General features: G+C 41.9%; 1 protein-coding gene across 4 annotated transcripts in view; it reads right to left on the reverse strand.

Annotated features, from left to right (window-relative positions):
• LOC126298635 (GTP-binding protein Di-Ras2) overlaps positions 1-19,811 on the reverse strand; it is an 847,028-nt gene that overhangs the window by 304,249 nt on the left and 522,968 nt on the right. Inside the window, exon 1 of one of the 4 annotated variants that reach the window (XM_049990043.1) lies at positions 14,074-14,144. The exons of 2 other annotated variants lie outside the window; for them this stretch is intronic. In XM_049990043.1, the coding sequence (XP_049846000.1) occupies position 14,074 (1 nt within the window). In that variant the 5' untranslated portion in view covers positions 14,075-14,144. Of the gene's footprint in view, positions 1-14,069; positions 14,145-19,811 lie in introns of those variants that run through there. One more of the 4 variants, XM_049990042.1, reaches the window with a different exon arrangement.

Genomic DNA, 19,811 nt, shown 5'->3' on the forward strand with positions numbered 1-19,811 from the left:
TTGGATACATAAACGGTTACCAGTTTTTCTCCTACAGTTGCTCAAGTAACGTAAGTTTAGTTATAACCGGTCTGATTGTCGACTTTCATCAAAGATAAAAATTGAAAAAGAAATCATATCTTTGTCACATAGATCGACAACGTAAGAATCATACACAAATGTAACAAAACAGAAGCACGTCATATTTGACAAACATCATTTATAAAAACTTATAATATGACCAAATGTTACAGATTTGTGTATACAAGGTGGTCCACTGATCGTGACTGGGACAAATATCTCACGAAATAAGCGTCAAACGAAGAAACTACAAAGAACGAAACTTGTCTAGCCTGAAAAGGGAAACCAGATGGCGCTATGGTTGGCCCGCTAGATCGCGCTGCCATAGGTCAATAAGATATCAACTGCGTTTTTTTTAAAAATGGGAACCCCCATTTTTATTACATATTCATGTAGTACGTAAAGAAATATGAATGTTTTAGTTGGACCACTTTTTTCGCTTTGTGACAGATGGCGCTGCAATAGTCACAAACATATGGCTCACAATTTTAGACGAACAGTTGGTAACAGCTAGGTTTTTTTTAATTAAAATACAGAACGTAGGTACGTTTAAACATTTTATTTCGGTTGTTCCAATGTGATACATGTACCTTTGTGAACTTATCATTTCTGAGAACGCATGCTGTTACAGCGTGATTACCTGTAAATACCACATTAATGCAATAAAAGTTCAAAATGATGTCCGTCAACCTCATTGCATTTGGCAATACAAGTAACGACATTTCTATCAACAGCGAGTAACGTTCGCACATCCACTGACAATGCGCTGACGAATGTTGTCAGGCTTTGTCGGTGGATCACGATAGCAAATATCCTTTAACTTTCCCCACAGAAAGAAATACGAGGACGTCAGATCCGATAAACCTGCGGGCCGTGGTATGGTGCTTCGACGACCGATCCACCTGTCATGAAATATGCTATTCAATACCGCTTCAACCGCACGCGAGCTATGTGCCGGACATCCATCTTGTAGGAAGTACATCGCCATTCTGTCATGCAGTGAAACATCTTGTAGTAACATCGATAGATCATTACGTAGGAAATCAGCATACATTGCACCATTTAGATTGCCATTGATAAAATGGGGACCAATTATCCTTCCTCCCATAATGCTGCACCATACATTAACCCGCCAAGGTTGCTGATGTTCCACTTGTCGCAGCCATCGTGGATTTTCCGTTGCCCAATAGTGCATATTATGCCGGATTACGTTACCACTGTTGGTGAATGACGCTTCGTCCCTAAATAGAACGGGTGCAAACAATCTGTCATCCCTCCGTAATTTCTCTTGCGCCTAGTGGCAGAACTGTGCACGACGTTCAGAGTCGTCGCCATTCAATTCCTGGTGCATAGAAATATGGTATGGGTGCAATCGATATTGATGTAGCATTTTCAGCACCGTTGTTTTTGAGATTCTCGTTTCTCTCGCAATTTGTGTGCTACTGATGTGCGGATTAGCCGCGAGAGCAGCTAAAACACCTACATGGGCATCATCAGTTGTTGCAGGTCGTGGTTGACGTTTCACATATGGCTGAACATTTCCGGTTTCCTTAAATAACGTAACTATTCGGGGAACGGTACAGACACTTGGACGATGTCGTCCAGGATACCGAGCAGCATACATAGCGCACGCCCGTTAGGCATTTTGATTACAATAGCTATACGTCAACACGATATCGACCTTTTTCGCAATTGGTAAAGGTCCATTTTAACACGGGTAATATATCACGAAGAAAATACCGTCCGCATTCGCGGAATGTTACGTGATACGACATACTTATACGTTTGTGACTATTACAGCCGGCTAGGGTGGCCGAGCGGTTCTAGGCAATACAGTCAGGAACCGAGCGACCGCTACGGTCGCAGGTTCGAATCCTGCCTCGGGCATGGATGTGTGTGATGTCCTTAGGTTAGTTAGGTTTAATTAGTTCTAAGTTCTAGGGGACTGCTGACCTCACAAGTTAAGTCCCATAGTTCTCAGAGCCATTTGAACATTTTTTTTTCTGTTACAGCGCCATCTGTCACAAAGCGAAAAAAGTGATCCAACTAAAACATTCATATTTCTTTACGTACTACACGAATATGTAATAAAAATGGGGGTTCCTATTTAAAAAAAAAAACGCTGTTGATATCCGTTTTACCTATGGCAGCGCCATCTAGCGGGCCAACCATTGCGCCATCTGGTTTCCCCCTTAAAGCTAGACGAGTTTCGTTCTTCGTAGTTTTTTCGTTTGATGCTTATTTCGTGAGATATTTGGCCTGGTCACTATCAATGGACCACCCTGTATACAGGATGACCAGAAACAATATGAAAAGCTTGTAAGGGTGTTGCAGGGTAGGTTGCGATGAGAAATAACTGTTCAGAAAAAAAATCAATGTGTTTCGCCGTTTCCGAGTTAATTAGCATTGAAGTTAGCCTGTCAGAACTTTGCCCGTGCAAATTCGGGCACCCCGCCGCAGACGGTGTCGTCATATTTGTTATTTGTTTGGTTTCCTAAATAGGAACAACAGCGCGATTCAAAAATTAGGCTTGGAACGGTAGTACAGTTCGAACTCCTGAAAAAGCTGAGCAGTCCTGCGCGGTATCATCTACGCTATGAGAACAGCTGACACTAATTGCTTCTGGCGGGCCCCTTGAATCTGCGCGTGCAATGCCTAGATTATCTAACTTCAGTGCTACTTAAATGAAAAACGGAGCAACGGAAAATTGTTATTTCTCAGCGAGAGCCATACAAGCTTTTCAAACTGTTTGTGACCATCCTGTAAATGTAAGCGTAGTGACAATAGCTTGATTATAATTTGGTGACGCTTGAAAATGAATTATGCTCGATATATACAGTTCACTATCATTAGAATGCATTTCATGTGGACTATATTCTTCCGTCATAGGAATTTAAGACTGTAAATGGAAAACGTTCTACGAGTCATTTCTTCATAAAACGTGATTTTAATGCTATTGCGTTCTGGATACTCTGTAGCATGTCCCTAGTTTTCATCCAGGTGCAAACTATGGTGAAAGCCTTTCAAACATGTGTTAGTAGATGGTGCACGGTCTTTCTATCAATTTGTACATCTCACTGGAGTTTAAAAATTGAACGAATATGACAAGTGGTAAAAAAAAGCTAACCGCTTATATAAACAACAAGAAATGTAACATAAACGTGAACTCCAGGCTGATGATGAACCTTTCGGTTCGGAACCAGAAATGGTGCTACTTGTGTAAATAAATAGCTTTAAAATGGCTGATGGCTGTTAACTGACGAAGGCCAAACAAATAAAAGTGAAAAATGTCAACAGTGGCTGGTTGCTGTTTTCTTTTGTTGCATGCCAACCTTGTACAAAGCATCTAACACTTGAAATTTTCAAAGTCCCGGAGCGAAGCTACCTCGCTTGCATTACGACGGTACGACGGTGTGAACACGAAGCGGTCGCGGAGAATATCATTTCACCACTGGGTCTGGGTCAGGGAAAAAAAAGGAAAATAAAAAAAACCAGCGGCGCTTCCGTTGAGCCAGACAGCGGCCCTCAGCAGAAATGCTGTAGGCAGAGCAGCTAGACAGAATCAAGTCACCTTCGTTACGTGATGAAAGAAACACTATTGCTAAAGCAACGGCGTGTGCCGAGAGCTTTTACGAACCAGTCATATATTATAACAAACTCGTTAACCAAGCACGGCAGAGTGAGAACTGCTGACACTTTCCTATTAGGGAGACCTATGTGGTCATGACAAGTGACGTCGAGTAAATATCAGCCACTATTTAACTCCAAGATAACTCAGCATTTTAGCTACTAGGAGTCGGTCAGACGGATCGATGGTCTACATACCACACGCATTACAGCAAAGTGACATCTGGCACACATCAGTTGTCGCACTGTTCAACACCACAGTCTACCGCTGTCGCAGATGGGTGGACCGGAGGGTCTTTCCTATCATCCCGTTCAGGATAGCAGCGTTCCTGATATTTCGGCAGACGGGCCAGGGCTTACATGAACGGCAGGCCAGCATCCTCGTACTGCCCGGCTACACGACAACCGTGTCGTAGGTCAACAGATGAAGAAGAACGGCTGTGAGCGGGAGGGACAGAGCACTTTCCAAATCGGAGTGTTTAAGTCCAACACACGTGCCGCCTTCACTCACTGACGCGGCGTCACGATACAGCCAGTGCCGAAGCCACTGCGAGCAGCAACCACCATAGCAGCAGCCGAAGAGAAACGGGTGTGCGTCTTCATCTACCTTTAGGGGACTTAAGTCCTTACTACGCAATTCGTCGACAGGCAACGACAGTCGATATCAACAGCGAGTCAAGGCACTGCTTTTAACTTAAGAAAATAAATAACTAATTCTGAATCTTCTTTCACTAGATCTACCGGCGACAACAGGTCTCCACCATCCTTCCGAGGAAAACTGGAGAGGAGCGAACTGGAAGAGTGCCTCCTGTCACAGAACCATCTCTACTTCCCCCCTCTCAACAGTCACTCTTGCTCTTCTTTGCAAGAATGAACTTGTAAAAACTATCCTATTGGCTCTTACGTTCAAACATGTTCCTGGTATGGCTCTCAGAGCGTTCTTAATAAAGTATTTATTTTATTAAATGAAACAACAAGTTCACTGTTACTAGTCAACGTTTTATTTACTTCCACGACGCGCTTCGAAGGTTTAAACCTCCATCATCGGGTGGATTTACATTAGTAAGTATTACATTTGTCTGTGTGTTGTGTTACGATTTTTGGAGGAACTTGTGACACTGCCTTCAGTGGTCACAGGTTCCTTTTGCTGTCGTAACACATCACATGTATACTTCCACATTTGTAAACAATTTCTGAGGTCATTAGTCCCCTAGAACAAAGAACTAGTTAAACCTAACTAACAAAAGGACATCACACACATCCATGCCCGAGGCAGGATTCGAACCTGCGACTGTAGCGATCTCGCGGTTCCAGACTGCTGCGCCTAGAGCCGCACGGCCACTTCGGCTGGCGTTAGTTAGGTTTAAGTAGTTCTAAGTTCTAGGGGACTGATGACCTCAGATGTTAAGTCCCATAGTGCTCAGACCCATTTGAACCATTTTTTAATCTACAATCTCAAATGTTGGACGGAAAACCATTTCTGTTTATCTAGGGTGAGACGTTGTCAACATATGGAAAAAATCTGTTAGTCTTTACAGCGTACAATCCTCTTCATCTACTATATTTTTCCTGTATCTGACAGTTTGCTCTTAATTTCTTGTGACGTTTACATTTTACCTGAACGATTCCTTTACTGGGAGAGCTATTCAGCCTAACTCTAAGAATTTAAAACTGTGTGTGCTCCAAATAACGTTAATCGTTCCACCAGTAGTGAAAGATAACATGTAACCTTCTCATCACATCCCTGTATGTCAAAGAGACGATATATGTACATGTCACAAGAAATAGTTCAAATGGCTCTGAGCACTATGGGACTTAACTTCTGAGGTCATCAGTCCCCTAGGACTTAGAACTACTTAAACCTAACTAACTTAAGGACATCACACACATCCATGCCCGGGGCAGGATTCGAACCTGCGACCGCTGCGGTCCCGCGATTCCAGACTGTAGCGCCTAGAACCGCTCGGCCACCCTGGCCGGCTACATGTCACAAGTACATTCTACGATGCAGAAATGCTGATGACGACATGACCGCTGAAACGTGTAATCGAGCCTAGAAACAAAACTTACATGAGCAGTAAGTCAGTAATTTTGTTTTGTTTTAAAGACTGACACGCTTTCCTGTAACCGATGTTTTCACAAATGTAAAATACGTATGACGCATGTATAGATAAATCTATGTCACATTACAGTAAATATAGAAATAGTGTAGGAAATCACGTAAAGAGAGGGAGGGATAACTTTCAACATTACGCCAACCTCGGCATCAGTGTAGTCGTTATAAAATGAAGTTTACAGCTTAGCTTCTCATCAAGTCGTCAGACAGGAACAGGATCTCGGAACATATGGCAGGAAACCGGTAGTGAGTTTCAAGGTTTCTGCGACGGCATTCCTCGTAAGTAGTTTATGTAACCCATGGCAAATTTAAGTCACAATGATCGGACGAGGATTTTAGGTCCGCTCCCCCAGAATAGACGGAGCTCAGCCACAGTTGTAGGATGAAACAGGAGGAACCATCTTCACATTAAATGGAAGTGTAGACGACAAAGATTATTTTTACGCAGTTAATGGCATAGACAGGTAGTTCAGTCTATGTACATGCATCTTCAGTATATACGTGTATTATTTTTGGTGCTTCTATTTTGTATTACAGTTATATATCATTCCTTACTCCGTGAATAACACAGATTATCAGCAGAAAGGAAGATTATTTATGTGGAGTGCTACTGAGATCAACAACTCTTTGAGCTATAACGAAACACCATTATTTGTCCTATAACCCTGCACTTTGCTAAGTGCAGGGTTATAGGGTTAATCGAGTTGATGGAGAAGATCAACAGAAGATGAGTGAGGTACGTTTAGAAAGAGACTGTGCATAATTGAAAGACGTTCTTTTAAAGTTCCGAAAGTGTACGTTCCAAGAAGAATCAAGCAACGCAACATTTCCTCCAACGTATATTAGGCGAAATGATCGTGAAAATCAGAGAACTTATAATGTTGTCTGATTCCTGTTATATACGACGTGCACTTGTGACCCATCGCTAAAGGAGGTGCTCAGGATGGTGCCCATTCGTAGTGAAGACTGATTCTGTACGACGTCTTAAGGATTCACGCACACTATGAAAAAACCCAGGAGAGTCACTGATGCGCTGGCAGGCACGGATGGCGCGTTCCTGAAGTGTTTGAAAACCGTTACTGCGACTTGCATATACTACAGATTTCAAGTGTCCCCACAACTAAAAAATCAAGGGATTAAGTTCGAGCAAATAAGGCGGCTAACGTAGCGGACCTCGAAGACTATTCCATTGTTCACTAAGTGTCTCGGACAGATTGGAGAAAATGGGCTGGTGTTACATCATGCAGGTATCCCCAGGCCTCGTTGGCATGGTGCTATCTCTAGAGGGACATTTGTATGATAGGAACTGAAGATACCTTGCACCAGTCAACCTGTTTGGTTGTATATATGGCCCTATAACTCTGTCGCCAATAGTTCCTGCTCATGTATTAATTGGAAGTCCGCACTGATGCCTTGCTTCGTCCACTGCTTCTGCATTGGCGTCAGCCCACACATGCTGGTTACGAAAATTTACAATACCATCTCACTTGAGACCAGCCTAGTCTGTGAACAGTATCGCTGTTATGAAAAGTGGATCTTTAACACGTCTTTGCAACAGCCATTGGAAAACTGCAGTCTGGCTGATCTCGTGGCAGAAGGGCTTGGGAACGCAGCACACAATATGGGTAAGCCAACTAGTTAAGTAGGATCGACCACACTAGAGGGTTACTGGCTCCGATAGATGCTGATTTCCTACGTACACTAGTCTCAGAATCTTCTTCCCACCATAGGTCCTCCACAACAGGAGTACAAATGGTGTGAGGTCTTCCAAAGACTGCCGTTGTTGAAGCTACGGAGCCAGAGTCTGTTAGTTGCGAACAGGCGGATGAATAATTGTACAGATGGTATCCCGTGTTCTTGATATTTTTCAGCATACAGAAAAACGGGATCAAAGGCTGCTTCCATATGCCAGACAATAACAGAGGATCATGTCTTCCATTTCCTATGTGTGATACACTGAGATGACAGAAGTCTTGGGAGAACGATATGCACATATATGGATGGCGGTAGTGTCGCCTATACAATTATAAAAGGTCAGTGCATGGCGGAGCTGTCATTTTTACCCAGATGAGTCATGTGAAAAGGTTTTCGACGTGATTATGCAGCACTCCGAGAATTAACAGACTTTGAACGCGGGATGTTAGTTGGAGATAAACGTATGAGACATTCAGTTTCAGAAATCGTTAGGAAATTCAGTACTCCGAGATCCACAGGATCAAGAGTTTGCCCAGAATACCACATTTCAGGCATTACCTCTCACCGCGGACGACGAAGCGGCCGACGGCTTTCACTTAACGACCGAGAGCAGTAGCGTTTGCGTAGAGTTTTCAGTGATAAAAATAAGCAACACTGCGTGAAATAGAAATCACTGTGGGACGCATTTTGAAAATATTCGTTAGGATAAAAAATGGTTCAAATGGCTCTGAGCACTATGGGTCTTTACATCTATGGTCATCAGTCCCCTAGAACTTAGAACTACTTAAACCTAACTAACCTAAGGACTTCACACAACACCCAGTTCCGTTAGGATACTTCGGCTAAATGTGGAGTTACTGGGCTATGGCAGCAGACGGCCGACGCGTGTGCCTTTAACAGCACGACATCGACTGCAGCACCTCTCCTGGGCTCGTGACCACATCAGTTAGATTCTGGACGACTGAAAATCCGTCACCTGGACAGATGAGTCCCAATTTTAGTTGGTAAGAGCTGATGATGGTAGGGTTAGAGTGTGACTCAGACCCCACGAATCCATTAACCCATGTTGTGAACGAGGTATTATGGAAGCTGGTCGTGGCTCCATAATCGTGTGGGCTGTGTTTACATGGAATGGACTGGATCCTCTGGTCCAACTGAAACAATCATTAACTGGAAATGGTTATGTCTGGCTACTTGGAGGCCATGTGCAGCCATTCATGGGCTTCATGTTCGGAAACAAAGATGGAATATTTATGGGCGAGAACGCACCATGTCACCGGGCCACAATTGTTTGTGACTGGCTTGAAGAACATTCTGGACAATGCGAGCGAATGATTTAGCCACCCAGATCGCCCGACATGAATCCCATAGGACATTTATAGAACATCATCGAAAGGTCGTTATTGCACAAAATTCTGCACCGGCAACCCTTCCGCAGTTATGGACGCCTATAGAGGCATAGGGCTCACTATTTCTGCAGAGGAATTCCAACGACTCGTTGAGTCCATGTACATCGAGTTGCTGCATTACGCCGGGCAAAAAGAAATCTGACACGATATTAGGTTTCCCTTAACATTTGTCACCTCAGTGTTACAGGCGCTGGTAAATGCAAAGATAAAACTAGAAATTAAAAGAATTTCACAAACTTATCAGTAGACAAACCGGTTCCATCAGAACTAATGTATGAGCTGCACTTACCCAGAATTATGAATTTGATTTACAGTAACAACCCTAACAAATGTTTCCTGAATGCTGTATCTACGCCGGCCGAGGTGGCCGAGCGGTTCTAGGCGCTACAGTCTGGAACCGCGTGACCGCTACGGTCGCAGGTTCGAATCCTGCCTCGGGCATGGATGTGTGTGGTGTTCTTAGGTCAGTTAGGTTTAAGTAGTTCTAAGTTCTAGGGGACTGATGACCTCAGACGTTAAGTCCCATAGTGCTCAGAGCCATTTGAACTATTATTTTTTTGCTGTATCTACGGACAATAACAGAGAAACGAGTCGTCATTTGTTTACTGCATTCAGTAGGTTTTTCGTAATAACAAAGGGCTTACATTAGATGAGATGTGATTCAGAGTAACGAAGATGATCAAGTGTTCATAGGTCTTAAGACATACGATTTAGAGCACACATTCATTGATAATTTTTTTTTTGTCCATGCTACCATATCTCAGACTATAGATTACTTTTCTTAACACCCTGTATTAGAGCGTTACCTAAGAGGCATGTATAGAAAGGTAGCTTGTGAAGTAAATATGTGGGTGTAGAACTCGTATGGCGGAAAGTTCAATTCCATGTTCTAACCACAAAAATGTGCAAAATATTGATTACGTAATACACAGGCAGGGGTAAAACACAGTTTCCGGTTGCAGAACGCGATAGTACAAATTGAAACTGAAGGAAATCATGGTACGAGGGGTAGGCTTAAATGTCCCATCGGCGAGAAGGCCCTTAGAGATGGAACTGCAGCTTGGACTTGACTAAGTTCAGACATAAAATCGGCTGTTCAGGTATATAAGGTACTATCCCGGGATTCACATTAAGGGATTTCTTAAGTATGGACGGCGAATGGGCATTTCAATCCCACTCTTCCCACATGCGGGCCCACTAATTGAATCACTACAACGTCTTGCTCGGTTAGTTACTGCTGTAGCTTTGTTGCGACGCATTGCGGTAGGCCGGGGAATCCGCCTGTAAACAGAAAACTGTGTTAATACCAAATCTAAAAAGAACTGTTTTCCGATTTTTGTCAGGTAACGTTCGTACCTTAACCAAGGAATTCTCCAAAAGTAAGATAGACGTAAGCTAGCATAATGCTCTTTCTGTTCCTCTTCCTTGAGAACATAGCGTGATGAGGTCGAAAGAGTTCAGAACCGGCAGCTTAATCTTAGTCATTAACACGTTTTCTGGTTGGTTGACAAAAGTTGAAGTTTGAGCACTGGTCTGTGCTATACCATTGAATTAACTTTCTACTAGAGGTGTCAAACGTCTTTAGAAAAGTATCCCATTGCATTGTAAACACACTTCCAGCATATCTTGAAACATAATAAAGGTATGACACGTATGAAAATGTATAACGAAACAATAAACAGTTTGCATACTCTCGTTTGGGGGAAATTTCATTTACATATTTTATCCAGACCCAACATATTAGTATTAGTTCTACTTATGTGTTATATTGTCGGCGAGGGGCAAAGTGTGCAACAGGCTGTAAATGTAAATTAGTTCAGTTAATGTTCGTGCAAAGGATAGAAAAATTTTTCAGGTTACAGCGTTGACGACAGATCTCTTTGGACGATAATTTTCTTAAGAAATTAAAGGAAATAGTAAATACAGTCGCATGATATAAGTTTTTTATATTGTAACGTAATATGATAGCAACTTCACTGAAGCAGAAGTCATGGAAAAGAACAAAGAGTATTAGGTAGCCGTGCTGTCACAAAATTCTTTGATTTATTTAGTTTTTAGCCTAGTGAAATTCGTCTTACATTGATGAAGGTTAATAAGGCATGCGGATATTCGCTGTTAACGACTAACAAATTGCCATATAAAGGAGAATAGAAAAGATTTTTCTCCGATTTTCTGAACCAGCAGTCAAAGCAGTGAGTGGAACCTATTCATCTTGCATCAGAAAAGGCGATGTTGCTTTTATCTGCTAGAAAGGCTATAACCAGGGTTTTATGAGTTATAAAAGAAATTGTTTTAAAGATTACATAACGCTTCGGCCGAATAAATAATTATGCCATCCATATATGATTCTTTTCCTGCCATTATGAGGATTTTTTAGTGTTCTCGTGGTTTTAATTTACAGAAGCATCAAAGAACGCCATTGATACACCGCAAATTCTCATGAACTTAACAGTAGTTCTCTCGAGATATGACCGCTAAACAAAAACTAGTGTTGTCTCACTAAGCCGCTGCAATTATCAATTTACTCACTTACGTATGTATCGTCCGTGAAGTCTTCACACTTGAACAAAACATTAACAATCGGGTGTTTATTAACAACTTTCTTTCTGGCGTTATTACTTGAAACAATTCACCGATCACGGTCGAAGATAATAGGGCAGCATAGGCACTATATTCTAGGTGACTACTATAGCAGGGCGAAAAATTCTCGGCATGGTACAGAGACAGAACTGCTAGAAATAAAATTATGATTTGGGTGCATTTGCATATATTATGCGGTAATGTAGCTGTCAACATCATGTTCGTAATAGTCACACGGGTTCTTAAAATATTTGTGCATGGTATTTTTCGTACAAATACATAAAATAGAACAGTGCACTGTCAATAAATTATTTCATTTTGATTGTTTACCAACAACGGTAACGCACCCTAAGTTGCTGATTATTTACATTTGCAGCAATTATGAAAATAAACGTATGTGAAAGGCATTCTTCATATTGATGATCTTTCAAAGGACAGAAAGATAAGCGAACATTGCTACGCAAGTCTTCTGGATACGCTGTCTGATACAATACATGTCTATAGATTACGATTACAAAGGAAAAATTCATTTTTTTTTCATCAGAACATTCCATTCGCCTACAATGTTGTTTTGTTAGTGGGAAGACTGTTGGATTTAAGGCATGATTTATTATAACATTCACCATAGTCCCTGCGTTTATTATGTTATGACTTCCACCTGTCCTGACGTTTAAAGAAATGTATAGCAAGAAAACACTGAGTCCAGTAAATAGGTTATGGGAGCAGTAGATGGGTATTTTATAAACTTTCTAGACGGGTACTTCCGGTATGAAATCCAATCACCGAAAAAAGTGTTGGACGATGTAAACTGATCTAAAAGAGGTATACTTTGAAAATTAGTTGTAATTTAGACTTGAAGTTCTAACCCTTTTTATGTCAGCTTGAGAATTTTTGGCTTTGCCCTTGTTTTGCAGAGCTTCGTTTCCGGAAACAGAAGCGATCGATTGATATCCATTCACAAAGGGACGCCTTCCAGAATGAGAGGTGCACTAAAGTATCCAAGCCAATACAATTAAGAAATGGTAAATTCGTTGTCTGGTACTTGTTTAATACATGCGGGTGAGGGTGATATGGTGGTCCTCGAGGCTGCAGGCTTTCCCGAACGCTGTGGCTAAATCTGCTGCGCTGGCCCAGCCTGCGACAGGTTCAAGGTCAGGCGCGGTGGCGCCCCAACACCCATCTCATTAGGCAAAGCTGATACGGAGGAAGGGGGTGCGGAGTAAATAAATGAAGCTGTATACCGGCAAATAAAGCATATGGAATCCGAGATATGTTTGTTACGTTACAGTAACTGTACGATATACACAATTTAATGTTCTGTCTTCTATACAAAAGCAAACTAACCTGCCCTCCTGGGGCAACTCTCTGACAACTTATTATTAATCGTACACGCTTTCCTCATTCTTATGTCCTTATTCGCAACTAAATTCGCCGTAATTAAATATATAGAGGATAATATTTACGGAACATTCCGCCGGTTCTTTGAGGGACACAGACGTATTAATAACTTTATTGTTCCACAATTTTAGTGGAAGATTAATAAGACGTGTTCAGCTTATTCATATAGTGGATATTTTCCGCTGCAGAACAACTGCTTGTGTTATTACTGTTACCGATTTTTCTGAAATCTTATTGACAGCTGACATTCAAAGTCTTTATTTTCAATACAATATAAGGGCCTGCTACTATATTGCATAACATACCTTATGTTGAGTAGAATCAGCATATCTCAATGAGGGTAGGGTAAATGGTAAATAATTTATATGTAAACAGTGTATCTGATCCTGTAACCTGAAGATTCCATAAAAATTGTCAAATTTCTGAAAAAATAGAATGAACAAAGACATCAATCGTCGCCTATAACTGGTTTCATTCACTGCTGCAGGTATCAAAGTTCAGCCGCCTGATAGCTGCGACGAAATTAATGACGCAATTATCGGAAGTTTCCACCGAAGAATGCTCTCGCCTGATACGTAGTCGGAGAAGTTTGATCTTATATTAGTTATGCTTTATTAGTGTGTAGTTCAGATCATATTGCCTGATTACGTGTTACCACTTTCGACATAGTGTCAAGAGCAGACTGTTTTTTTTATGATTGTTAACTAGTGACATGTAGTATCGTATGAATCATGTACTGAGTACTGCAAAACACCTCAATTTTTTTCTGTTTTTACGATAAATATGTTTGATGCAACTTGTAATATTCAACCAGGTAGCTGTTCTTGACCACCTCAATATCGATGAAACGTTGATAACGGAAAATAACGTGCCAGGCAGCAGCAATGTTTGCCTACGTTTGTTTTTGTTTTCCTCGTTCTAAAAAAATACATTTTGAATTACTGCGGGCTATAGCGGTTGAATGGTGCGATGTAGAAGTTTTAGACTGTGCGCCAGAGCCCACTACGGATTACAGCCCATCCTACAGACTATCTGCGAAGAAGAATACCCGCGCTTGTACGGTTTCGAGGCTCGTTTAATTGGCTAGCACTTAGGAAAGCTGATACTCGGCGGCCACATGCCAAAGATGAAAGATAGTGCAGAGGAGGCAGAAAGCGATAGAAGCTAGCAGGCGAGGTCAGTACTTGCTTCAGTGAGGTGGCGGGCCGGCGCCTGCGGCAGCAGCAGCGGGCATGTCGGCGGCCGTGTGTGCTGCGGCGTGCCGACTGCCGCGCGAGCCGCCGGTGGCGCGCCCGCTGCCCGTGACGTCAGCACTGCGTCACGACGCCCACGCCACCAAGCGACGCCGCCGACGCCGCCGACGCCGACGCCACGGCTTCCAGCCGATCGAAGCAACGCGCGGGCTCACGCACTGGGACTTTCTCCGTGCCTCACCGTAAACACTGGGCTCGGGCAACAACGCTGACCACTACATTACAGACCCGGCGCCGAACGACTAATCGTGCCGGGAACTCCAGTTGCTGTGTACGTCTAAGAGACTGCACCGACGAGGGAGTCCCACCACTCGTGCCGGAGAGCTTTGGAGTTGGCGTACAGAGAGACAAATCTGTCGCAGTCTCTTAGGATGCTTTCCCCCCAGCCGAGAATCTAGTCCAGTGGCCACTTACACAAATGCACAACCGAAGGGTTCCAAAACACAGAGACAGAACACACAAACAACACTGCAGACCAACCACATAAGAAAAAGAAACAAATCCTACACACTAACGTATAATAATAAAATAGTATATTGTAATGGAATCTTTTCCTCTTTTGGCTGTTAAAACATTATTTTTTTGCGGTTGTAATTTCTACATGTTGTCATTTTCAAGCAATGTGGAATTTTGTGACCCACTCTGTAATGTAAAGCTGCGCCATACTTTGCAAGAGCATTTGCATGAGGTGTTGTAAATTTGTTAGGTGTTCCATATATCTTGTACTTTACAGAACTGGTGAAATAATGATATAAACACTTAAGTTTAAAATTCGTGTAGTGGCGTGGTAACTGGATCAAAAAAGCTTTTCTGGTCAAGTTTCCAAACCTAATACGTGAATTTTGGACTTCAGTGCTTAGGAAAGGAGAGACACATAGGAATCAGTGGCAATTTCATTAGTTTTTATTGCTCTTGCATATCTTCAGTGCATTTGAGTTACAACCGAACAAACTCGCGGCAGCATATGTGAACATACGAACTTACTGGTGTATAGGCAGAAGGTAACTGAGGCGGTGTGTGAAAATACTTTGTTGGCACCCTCCTACATAGGGAGGAATGATCATAATAATAAAATAAGTGAAATGAGAGCCACGGTACAGAAATAACTTGAAAATTGCTCGATGAACCCTCTGCCAGCAGCTTAATTCTGAATTGCAGAGTAATACTGTACATGTAAACTAAGATAACACAAAATAGCTCCACATAAGTTCAGCAGTGTAAGGATATACCAACTCACATGCAACTCCTGTCAGTCACCAAACATAGGACAAACAAGCAGGAACATCCTAACGATGTACACAAAACACATGAGAGCATTGTAGAGAGACAGCACACAGTCCACTTTCGCAGAACACTTAACAACTGAAAACCGCCACGCCACAAATAAAGAAACTGATCTACACCTTCTGAAACACAGCAACAGCTTACACCGTAAATTAACGTTAGAAGAAAATTTTGACGTACAAAGGAATATAGTGAAAGACAAACACGTTATTTGCAACACCACGCTCTTTACTGCTTTAAGAAAATTGACATAGGACTTACAAACACACACACACACACACACACACACACACACACACAAACTCATGATTACTCCCCCATCACACACAGAGACCTAAGTAAGAAATAAAACTCCTGCTACACTTTTCAAAATCTTCTCGCGATAGGCGAGACATCTCGCATCACACGTCAACTGTAAAATGGCATAATGTTTTGAATTACTGGGAAAGATGATAAGTTACGTCTTTCTGTGTGTTTAATGCAACAAAAAGGAAACCAACTAACGTGAGTACATGACATGATTACGTTACAACCTTGGGCCAATAAACTGTTTTTACAACACTACTGTAAATTCTAACAGTAATGACACTGACGTTTGTAAGTTCACATTTTGATATTTGTTAATTATAGAGTCTCAGGCCTTGCAGATGATACGCCGTATGCCGAAAATCGGCTAGAAATATTCGTATTATGGAAAGACTCTAAAGTAAAAATGTATTGAAAAACTATATATACAGCACAGTATTTGGGACCAAACAGTACACGTGTAATAACGGTTCTTTATTGTTCTGAAACAATGATAATTGTTGCATGTTTTCGAATTCAGAAGCCCACTGACGCTGGAGGTATTTCGCTGAAACTAATTTGGGGAAGAAAATAAACAATAGCGTTTTGCGTCAAGGCGGACCAACAATCCCATATAATCGAGTGCCGACGTATGTGTGTGTTTTCAGCCACAGTTTAATTAGTGGTCAACAGCCAATAGCTGTTAAATTTTTAAAATTATCCGGACATCATGGTCTGAAACAAGAAATAAATTTTCAACCTCAGTTTGTACTGGAGAATTATGATAGAAAGTTTTGTATATAGCCTCCATTGTGTTTCTTAGAGAACTCACAGTTATAGATTTAAAATATTATATTTTCATGCTGAAAGTGTGGGAAGCTGTATGAATTTTCCATCAGAAAAATTTTGGAGTAGTTTCTACGGCACCATCACTCGTCTAGGAGAAACAATACCAGCAGAAGCAAATTTAGGCGGCACTGTACCTTCTTAGTAATGAATGCAGTTCTACTAGAGAAGTCAACTACTTAAACTACTTTCATTAAACCTCCGATATTTGCACAACCTTCTTGTTCTCCTTAAGTCTATCTTTCTATCTGCAAGTTGTGCTTCTCCCATTTCACATGCATTCCAGGCCTACGTAACTAATTTGAGAATTGTCTCACCACGTTTACGAGACACGTTGGCCATTGCGGGCTTTCATATGAAATAATGATGATGATGTGGTGGCCCTCAACTACGGAAATCTTACGAGTACACAAGTCGACACTCCGAAGTATTTCTATCTCTCGTAATCACGGACAAACTGACCCACTCCAAGTCTTTCCCGCGACTGTGCGTCCGTCGCGCCGTCAGGTCCAGCGCTCCCCGTGTCCTGTGCCGTCCTGTTCATTGTGAATGGCTTGAGCGCTCGCGTCATGTCTTCAAGCCAACGAACATAATGAAACACATTCGAAATACTGGATTTACATTAAATAATTATTCTTACGGCTGGACCATAAACACGCTCTAAGGCACATTATTAAATACATAAACAAATTAAAATACATATATCACAGGGTAGCAACAAAAGGTATGCCAGTAGCGTAATGTCTCTGTGCTTTCTAAAACACAGTAAATATTTAACCAATTTCTTCATAAATAGTATATAGCGGATATAAACGAAGACATAGATGAATAAATATATTTATAAGCATGCTGCTATTGTTTCTTGGTGTAATTGTGGAGTACTTAGGGCCTGACGCGATCGGTAGCAATCGGTCACTTTGACCTCCAATAACTCATGTACTATTCAAGTTACATGCCTGTTATTTATACCAATTTAGGAGTACACTAATAGCTTTCTAAAGACACGTCGATCGGCGAAATCGGATGTAGTGTTTAGGTTTTGTAAATTCGTTGCTGGGTGTTACTTGTATAATTTACCGTCAGATACTAAACTTTAAACTAATAAGTATGTTTAAAATCTGATTACACCATCAGAATCGTCGTGCAAATAATAGTAATGTACATGTTTCGTTTTGAGGTATCATGATTCATCTGGCAACTATTAGTTTCTATATGAGCTGTGAAATGTCTGCCATTGTGGTCTCACAAAGTCCGCCATCTCTGGCTACCCCGGCGTACAAGTCTCTTGGGTTGACACAGCGTCACCAAGGAATTCCCAGGCACGTGCTCTATGGACCACGTGGTCCAGCCGTTGTGCGGCATCACTCGCTTGCTAACGAGCAGCGCTTTGCCGAGCGGTCCGAGCGGTGGCCGCCAACTCTGAACTAGGAATATTTTCAGGGTGCCACAACTCACCCGTTACCTCACATCATCCACAAGAAAAATGCAAGGGACAGTCAAATGAAAACATGACAGATGGAAAAAATAAGTAAACTATTTAGTATTTCAAAATTAATCGCCATAACTGTTAATACATTTATACCGCAAGACGGCCAATGCCTCCACGGAAAAATGTTGGTCGTTGCGTACCGAGCTGTGATTGTAAGCAGGCGTACACCTCTTCGTCCGAAGCAAATCAACGACCACCAATATCTTTATTCTGGGCCCCAAAAATATAGCAGTCGCGTAGGGATAGATAGTGACTGAATTGAGGATGTGTAGGGGCTATCCAGCGAAAGATCTGCACCGTAGTGGAAACAACCGTGGCAACATGCAGGTGGGCATTATCCAGCAGAGTGATGTTGTCCGTAACATTGCTGGGCGTCTGGACTCGAGGGTACGCTTAACGCTGTGCGTTAATTGTGGCGCCGTGTTCCAGAGCGTCAATGAGCAGCGGGCCCTTACAGTCAAAGAACAATTTCATCACGTTCCTCCCGGAGCTGGGGTGCCTCTTGTTTCGACTGCACTGCAGAAGTTTTGCTGGGAAACCATTATACATCCTCATCCTCTGATTTCTCCACATGCTGTTCTCATTTCTTTGGAGCCCAGGAGAAACACATTCGTGGCCGTCGATTTATTCCGGATGAAGAAGTGCATGCCTGAACACTATTATTGTTCTGTAGGCAACCGCAAAGATTTTTCTATGGAGACACTACCGTTTTGTCTCACAGTGGGATAAATTTATCAACAGTTATAGTGATTTATTTTGAAATAGTAAACAGTTTACTTACCTTTTTCTCATTGGTTTTGTTTTCATTTTTCTGCCCCTTCTAGATGACTGTTAAAAAGGATTGGAATCAAGATTAGCTATGAACGAAATGTACTAAGTAGACGGTATTCAGACTTTTCAAGAAGTGCGCCTTTGCTGAATGAGTTGGAGAACGAATGCGACTGTTGTCTAAATTTCTCTTTACTTGATCGAGCCCACTAACAACCCCAGCAGCATAATTCTATGAATACATTTACTTTCTAATCGGTAGAATCCAGAATAAATCAATTGTTTTGTTTGTGTTAACTCAAACAGACACAGGTTACACTGAACTACCTATATGCTGTTTAGTTTGATGACACCGTGAAATCTCTCTAGCTTACACTGACGACTGGGGCCAAGTCAGAAGTATTTTATCTGCAATGTTTACGTGCAGGTCATTGCCCATAGGATCGTACATTTGGGGCTGAGAGCTAGTACTAGGACAACTGTGACATATACGCTACCATTTCAGGCTATAATATTGTATCTTAGTGCCAACCTTACTGCCGTTGGTGGATTCAGAGGAAGAGAATTTGAGTAGCAGTTACATTATGAGCGTGCAAGTCACTCTTAAAACGATTAAGGCAAGGTGTTCTTTGAAGATTAAGTGTAGAAATCATGTTGCCGATATAACTTGTACGCTATAGAGCTGCATGCTACTGTTCACGGAAAGATGCCGTTGAGAGGGCGAGTCAGTTCCCTCGGGTCCGAATTAGGAATAATTTTCAGTTCCCATAGAAATGATACGTTACAATGCTATTCCGCGCCCGCTCTGAAACTAGTTTCACTTCTGGTCTCAAAATAGTACCCCACTCCCCCTCTTCCCCAACCACCATGGATTCATGTATGGAATGGAACTAGATCCAACTGGAGATTATTACCTTATTTATCCTGCTGTCAGTCCAAATCCACTCTCTACAGTAGCGAATATTACCCCTCACACCCCACCTAAACAAATTATAGAGTTC

The sequence above is a fragment of the Schistocerca gregaria genome, chromosome X (genome assembly GCF_023897955.1).
Source record: "Schistocerca gregaria isolate iqSchGreg1 chromosome X, iqSchGreg1.2, whole genome shotgun sequence".
NCBI classification, from domain to species: domain Eukaryota; kingdom Metazoa; phylum Arthropoda; class Insecta; order Orthoptera; family Acrididae; genus Schistocerca; species Schistocerca gregaria.